The sequence below is a fragment of the Hypomesus transpacificus genome, chromosome 25 (genome assembly GCF_021917145.1).
Source record: "Hypomesus transpacificus isolate Combined female chromosome 25, fHypTra1, whole genome shotgun sequence".
In the NCBI taxonomy this organism is placed as follows: Eukaryota; Metazoa; Chordata; class Actinopteri; order Osmeriformes; family Osmeridae; genus Hypomesus; species Hypomesus transpacificus.
Window position 1 is genome coordinate 1,137,267 of NC_061084.1, and position 8,172 is coordinate 1,145,438.

General features: G+C 49.5%; 1 protein-coding gene across 1 annotated transcript in view; it reads right to left on the reverse strand.

Annotated features, from left to right (window-relative positions):
- Window positions 1-7,582, reverse strand: part of mta2 (metastasis associated 1 family, member 2) — a 16,035-nt gene extending 8,453 nt beyond the window's left edge. Inside the window, 3 exon segments of the mRNA XM_047049069.1 lie at window positions 1,555-1,648; window positions 2,509-2,576; window positions 7,159-7,582. Of these exon segments, the coding sequence (XP_046905025.1) occupies window positions 1,555-1,648; window positions 2,509-2,576; window positions 7,159-7,186 (190 nt within the window). The 5' untranslated portion in view covers window positions 7,187-7,582.
- Window positions 7,583-8,172: the final 590 nt, after the last annotated feature.

Sequence of the window (8,172 nt, forward strand, 5' to 3'; positions counted from 1 at the left end):
CCATATTTTTCTCCCCCGACTCGTTTGTTGTGGTATTTTTTGTACCATTTTATTTTATTTTTTAAAGAGGCACATCCAAAATCAGAGGATAACGGTTAACCGAGCAGAACGTCTCAGCACAGGATGTCCCACGAAGCTCGCTCGACGTCTCGCATCGACATGCGTGTCGTTTCCCGATGAGATGCCCAGGCTCACCGACAGCCCCAGCCGTGTCCTACGCAGGGTTTCTTTAAGGGACGACCCTCCTTCTCTCTCTCTCTCTCTCACTCTCCTCCTGGTTGTGCTGGTCTGAGCCAGTTGGAGAGGTGTGTGTTCCCCTGCAGGCCCCCAGAGAAGCTCGGAGAGCTGAACACGCTCCTGTGCTCCTGTGTCTGCACCTTCACACGCTGCCCTGACAGAAGCACTTCAGCAGGCGTGAACCTACGGAGCGCTCCACAGAAACGCACGCTCTCCGGCCTGGGGGAGCGAGGCCCGGAAGGTACCGTCTCCTTACCCTGCAGTCATACGCCTGCCCGTTCATGAGTCACCATTGGGGTCGCAGAATCCCCCTCCCAGTCGCGAGCGACTTAATTTACGCCTAGGATTCCACCCCCAAGAACAGCATCTCGGCTAACCTAAAATAGATATAAAATGTCCTTGTGAAAAAGCGAGGTCACCGCGATGCTGGCTTTTTTTTTTTTCCCTCTTTTTTTTTTTTTACAAAGCGTCAGCATTTTGTGCTGTTGTTGGCCAAGGCCTCACTTCAAGGGAGAAGTCAAATGTGGCATCCCAGACGCTAGCGATTCTGCATCCATTTTGAGGTGTGAGTATCAGAGTGTGTCTTTGTCTGGAGCGCTGCAGCCCGGAGCAGAAAGGGGGGGGGGGGGGGGGGGGGGGGGGGCTGGCAGGGGGTAATGAATGAATGAATCCAATCGGGGCTCTCGAGTTCTTATTTCCCTCCCTCCCTTTCCCCCCCCTTGTCTGCATGTCATTAGCAGCACATCGCTAGCTAAGCTACTTCCACACCTCGCGTCACCACCGCCTGTGACTCCCACCCACAGAAGCCGACCGCGCTCCACCACGTTCACACAGCCCGGCGGTTCCCCCAACGGCGGAGTTCCAGCGCTGTCGTTTCCGCAGGCCTAGCGTCCACACAGGGTCCCCCGCGCCGTGCGGCTAGCATCCCCTGCCCTGCTCCGACTGGGATCGTAAACCTGGCCCACACGGAGGACAAAGCCTGCGCTCCGCGAGCCGCTAATAAAGCTGCGACCTCTCCACACGCATTCCACACTCTGACCCGCGATAGACTGTTGACTAAGTGCCTTCACAGCGGAGTCATACACTTAAACCCTAGAGGACAGAGCGTCTAGGCAGATGTCTGCATCCACCCCGCCTGATCCAGGAAGCAGGGTCAGGGGAGCAGATGAGACTACAGATGGTGGCCAGGTGAGCGGGGCTGGAGCAGCGGCCGTTGGGGAGTGTGTGTGTGTGTGTGTGTGTGTGTGTGTGTGTGTGTGTGTGTGTGTGTGTGTGGGGCGTGGAAGCCATGGAGGACGGCCGGCAGGAAGTACTTACGTGCATTGCTGTCGGCCAGGGTGTTGAGGTTGCCTGAGATGTCCCGCCTCCTGAACAGACACACCACTTTGGCTTCTACGTTCCCATTGGCAGTCTGAGAGAGAACGTGACAATGAGGGTGACTGACAGTTGTAGGCACCAACCAGGTGACCGTCTGACGGTTTTCTCATCAACTCAAGAGGCTGTTGAAGACATTCGTGGATTTGCCATCTAATGAATGGATAAAGTGGCCTATCTGGTGAACATGCAGTAGATGTACTTGTATGTGGAATATGCTAGAACTTAAACTGGGGGCTGAGGGGAAGATGTTGGGGCGTGAGAAGAACCTTCTTTACCATTGGGTTTACCATGATCTAAAGAGAGAGAAAGCAGAAATCACACACCAAGGCCTGTCTCTCGGCTCCTAATCTGTGTGCCCCCCCCCCCCCACACACACACACACACACACACACACACAGCACAACCAAACACACAGACAGACTCAAATCCATCTCTCTTGTACAGCCATTAGCACTCTGAAAAAAATTGACTCCTCTCCTGGCTTGCCACAAACCCCTTCAATTTAAGAGTGTTACATAAATGAGCTTAATCCTTTGACTGGGAGACCAGCCTGTGTCACACCCCACCACGCTGCAGTTATGCAAGTGGCTCCTACAACTGCATCTTGTCACTAGGAGCAGGACTAACTCTGGCTAACTCAGTGCCTGGGGAAGACCAGGCAAGGAACTGGGCTCTACGTGAGCGAGATTGGGGAGGGGTGTGTGTGCGTGTGGGAGGGTGACTGTGTGTGGGAGAGAGGGAGAGAGAGAGAGATGGAAACCAGACCAGGTGTGGGTTAAACCACGTCTCGCAGGTCAGATGATGAATGTCCAACAGGCTGGAAGTGTCAGCATGTTTGTAGCAACCCTGTGACATCACAGGGGAGCACCATGTAAAAGGGCAGGACGTACTAACCTTGTTCAGCTCCTCTATTCTGCGGATCAGGTACGGGTTGCTGGAGGAATTCTCAAAGTATACGTAATCTGAAAGAGATGGGGGAGAGGCAGAATATGAATGCTACAGTCAAGCCCTGTGCGTTGGACTCTGAAACGGAGCTAGCCTCCATGTGTGTGGGTGAGGGCGCAGGTTCAAAGGCAAACCCCCCCCCCCCCGTCCAGCACGGGCCGAGTCAAGATTCGCATTCGACATGCACAAACACACCGCAGGCCCGTGCTGCTACGGCTGACGGCCGCACTAGCATCCATAGCGGCACAGGCTCGTCACAACTTTGGATTTCCATCAAACCCCCCCCAAAAAACATAGCCCTGAACTAGAGGCTCCAGCTTTCACCACATGTCCCGTTTACAGCAGGCACTTAACCTGGAACCAAATGGCCAGTGTGTGTTCAAAGGAGGCACTACACACAGACAGAGCTCACCACACGACAGCCCTTTAGGCCCTTTGACATGACCCGAGGACAAGCCGTCCATATCCTAGCAAAGTACCGAATATTTCCCACCGGCCAGTGCAACGGGCCTCAGAATGAGAGGGGTTTGAGGCGGCGCTGGGAGGGGGGGGGGGCGGGGGGTTGTACGTAATGGATGTTTACGTGCGCGTCAGCAGGAATGTGCTCAGCAAGGTGAATGGAAAACGAACGTAGCTGAATATCCTGCCTGCTAACAGGCCACTGACACCCAGAAGCGTCGTCTAGAGTCTAGACGACACGGACACATGAGAGACAGCCGTGACAGACTAGGCCGTCAGACCAAACACAGACTGGGGTCACGCCACAGCACCTTGGATACGGTTCCCCCATGATCCAGCACACCGGCACATCAGCTTTAGCTTGTCTGCCTATATCATCATCACCCCTATGCATCACCACATCTACACCGGAGGTAGCATGCGGAACAGGGGACGGATGTGTTTGCTCCAGTTAGCTCAGGGACAGCTAGAGGACTGTGGGTTGACCCCGGCCCTGTGGAGATGACAGGCAGCCCACCCCTCTGCCTGCCCCTGGTTACGTAACGTCACGGGGGTGGGGGGGGGGGCTGGGAGACGCTGGGACCAGCACCCTCATCCTGTTAGACGCGTCTCTGGATAGGGAGAGACGGGGTGAAAATCAGCAGTCACGCCGCCGCTCCCCCCCACCGCCACCCGTCCTCCCTCCATCTCTCCAGGACCCTCCGTGTTCTGGCCCCCCGCCGTGCCCCGTGGGACTCGTTAGGACACGGTGGGTCCTGGCTGGGGCTGCGTCAGAGGTGCAGGCTGGGGGGGGGGGGGGGGTCAACGGTCCGGGGTGGGGAGGACGGGCCTTTTGAAGGGAACGATCACAGGCTCCACTAACCTTCTGAGAACAAACACTCAGACACCCCTCGTTTGGCACATTACTCCAGACCCTGGCTTGCAAATGGTCCATTTTGAACGTTTTTGGGTTTTTTTTCAGGCCAATTGTTCAATAAACGATGGTTGGAAGTCTTGAAAGGGGGGAAAGTAGGGCATGAGGCAGTGGTGGTTAATAATATGCTTGTTGACAACATGCAGCTGGGGTAGCGCAGTGTGCTAGCTAGGTGCTAGAGGGTGGACACGGCTGTGTTAAGTATAGTCAGGGGCCATTTTGACAACAGCCCTAACGACACCAAAAGGACTGCAACCACTAATAGCTCAGACTGTTAAGACTCTTGACAGGAACTTTGGAAATGACGACGTGGGTTAGCATCTCACAGACAGGGGTCGTCAGCGCTGTTCAGACAGCAGATCATGCCTGACACAAAAAAAAAAACCTTCTTCAAAATATTTCTTCCTGACAATTAAAGTGCATATGCTGCATTGCCACTCATTGACAGATCACAGATCACAACTTCACATATTTGACTAGTTTATAGATCATTCGTTGGGCTCATTTGAATGGCTTCGTTCCTGCCCAGGGATGAGTAGACACAATACAAATATGACGTGGCACTGGTGTCACGGGCCCTTTATTCTCGGAGGAAAATGATTATCTGACATGTATGACGACTTGTCAATGCTCCATGGAGGGCTTCGAAATGAGCCTTTAGAACCAAGAGAGACTATCTCAATCAATGATCGCCATTTTATCGTTACTTTCGACAGCAGCAAATGCCACCAAATTCGGGATGAAAAACAGGCAATCAACCAAATAGGACATCACTTGAAATTGCGATTAGGATTTTCTTTTTGTTCGTTTTCAGCGCCACAACCTCAAGGGACACACAAGTCACATTAAACTTCAACCAAAATCACCATCATCATCATCAAGTGGGTCTCAATCATATACCATAAACCCAAACGTCTCATTTAAAACTGATATCCAGAAATACAAATGGCACTGATTCCATCCACAACACCAATATCAGAGCCATCAAATCAGCCTGGCATCCATTACCCTGTTGTCAATAAGCTCCTCTGGCTATGAATTACAGCCAGGCCAGGACAAAACCACAATACTGGTAATGGAGGCAAACCCGAGTTATGACGTTTGTTTTTTGGGAAGGTAAACTTACAGGTTCGCAGTTTTGTATCAAAGCTAGCCTGCATTTTCTAAAGAGGGGGCCAGAAGATGAGGGCCCGCAGAAAGCTGCCTGCTTTCCTGGTAAACCACAGCCTAGCCCTTCTGCCCTCAGTCCACCCTTAAGTCCACATCTGCCATGACTCCGAAATCCCATCCAAGCACATTTCTAGTGCAAGCTAATGCAGTGTTGCCCTCCTACTGTCACAGATAAATAGCGGGTCTACACAGAACGATTCTGCCGGGATTGAGTGAAGTCACATGAGGTAGTCTTGTCGAGGACTCTTGAGCCAAAACAAGAGAGTGCTGTACAGTCACTACAGAGACACTGAGTGTTTGAGTCCCTTTCGTGCAACACTACATAGTATACGTGTTACTTTGACCTAACACAGAAACATCAACATCCAATTTACCATGAAGTTTATTATAATACCCAGCGACACACAACGTCTGCCCAACCAGATAAAACACTTGCAGTGCCCAAAAATGATACCCATGGTAGTTCCACGATCATCTTAAAAATGGGCTGTATAACAATGTATTTATTTGTTTGCTTTTGCAGAGCGACAGAACAATATTCCCCATGGCTGATATCATCTAGTGTGCCAACATGAACGCCCCAGTGAGGGAGCGATGGTGTATGAGGTAACAGGTCCTTTGTGGCGTGAGCTGCTGGGATGCTGAGGCGAGACGGCCCCTAACGGCCACACTGCCCATAGCACCGGGCTACGGCCACGGTATCAGACCTCAGTGACCAAGAGGGAGAAGTGTGAAAATTGTGAGGAAGCTATAGTAAAAAGGTTGAAACGGTGCTCGTGTCCAAACGACACCATGGTTAGCTTTCATCAAGATTCCACCACCCAATAACCTATCAAGACTGGAAAGGTGTAGTGTATTAGTAAATATCAACAAGGCCTAAACACAGCACAAGCAACAAATGTTAAATGTCACAGTCTGCACTTAGTGAAATGTTGGAACTGTACTCAAGTACTGACCAAAGACCAAGTTATCTTTGAATTAATTAAGAAATGCATGACTCCTAATCTAGTGTTCCAGGACTTGTTTACATTGATCCACGGGCAACATCTTTTACAAAGCACTGTTTAATCACTGTGACCCACATCCAGGCAGCAGCTCTTGTGGGACCTTACACAACAATATAACAAGAATGCGGCATGAGATATAAATACCTCCGAATTAAGACAAAAAATCAGACGTGTAGAGAAAATTAAGTACCAAGCTTGGCTTCATGTCACGAATAACATGGAATACGTTTATTAACGTTACCATGGGTGCATAAAAAATACCCCACAAACCTGGGCTGTGGACTGAGTATCATATACCGCCGGGCCATCTTGAAAACGCACGTTTGCCGGCTTTTTAACATACCCATGATGATGACAGTAGCAAGCTAGCTAGCTGGAATACTGTCTAGTAAAAGATAAACTTGCACACTACTTACAACCAATTCCAAAGCAAACAAATGCGTGAGGCTGCCAAACAGCAACAACATTGCAAAACATTAACTAAAACCTACAATCGTATAGAATAGCGCTGCGCTTCTGTGCGCGATGCAGTCTAGCAAGCCGCTACCGTCGTTCCGGATTCAACATTCAATCCTCTGCTCCGGACTAGTTTAGCTAGCTAGCACTACTAGCTAGCATTAGCTAACAAGCTTGGTCAAGTCCGTTAGCGTGGATCGAGAAAGTTAGCAAGCCATTCAGATAGGCTAGCTTGCTTACTTCCTTGACTTACTCAATGGTAGTATGTCTGCAACTCAAACTGATCAATAAGTAGTGTATATAGAAACTAACTACATTACATATGGAAGTTGGCTATCAAGTGCTACATAGGTAGCTCACTAGCTAATAGATTAGCTAACGTTAGCTAGGCTACCTAGCAGCCGTGTTGCATTTGCCAGCTCGCGGCTAGATTGCTAGCCTAAACTAGCTAGCCAACGTTAGCACGTCGCGGAAATGCTTTGCTAGTAGTTAGCTAACAGACATAAACCAACCATCATATACCGTTAGCTAGTTAGCTAAGTTGCTAACAATCACGTTGAAGAGGTGTGAATATGTGTGTAAAATAAGACTTACCTCCGACTCGGTACATGTTGGCCGCCATTCTCTCGTAACCCGCAACAAACACAGTTCCAGGGATTCCCCCCTCTTGCGTGAAAAATGTCGATCTGAAGCTATTTTATACCTGCATTTATCGTGGACCTCCCCCGCCGTGAAACAAAGCCGGGACCCGGCACGGCAGCCAAGCTCTGGCGGGTAAAAGTTTAAAGTTTCCGTTACAATGTTTTGGGGGTACCAAAAATGTAGTCTTTGTTTCAGTCCGTTAACGACCTCCCTGTGCCTCTTCCTCACTCACTCACGCATTCACACTTGCAGGCATGCACACACAGCCCTTGATAGCTAGCCTGTCTCTTACTCCACTCTTCCTCCCATCCTCCGCTCCCAGCTTCATCCTCCTCTTCTTCACCTCCGCTCAGTTCACACACTCAAACACACACACACTGCCCCCCCTCGTTTGCAAACGTCATCTTCGGAAAAAACTATCCGAATACTCCGGCATATTTACTACATGCACGCACACCTGATACTAACACACACTTACTAATAGCACATAATGATTTGTTATGACCACACTTTCAAAGACAAGCACAATTAACTTAAAATATTAGGGCCTGCAGAAGGCATGTCCCATGCTTTAGTAATAGCAGAGCACAAGACAGAAATGCCTCAATGGGTTTCCTTCTCGTATTTGCCTTCATTTGCAAAAGTCACAAATAGATGACAGATAAAGAACATTTATTTCCTTGTCATGCCCCTGAAAGCTGATGCTGACCATGTCACAAAAATGGAAATGTTCTGAATGACCTTGTGTTAGTCTATACTGTGTACATGACAATAAATCTCTTTGACTTTGGAAGTACAAATGCATTTACGATGAGAAGCCTATAAAATAACGTCTAAAACTACTTCATACTACTAAGTATAGGGCAGTACTCTCACATTGCATTCAAAAAATAATTATATTTTCTATTAGGCCGGGCCTACTTGACATTCAAATTCAATTTCTAAAACCTTCTAGTTGTGGATATG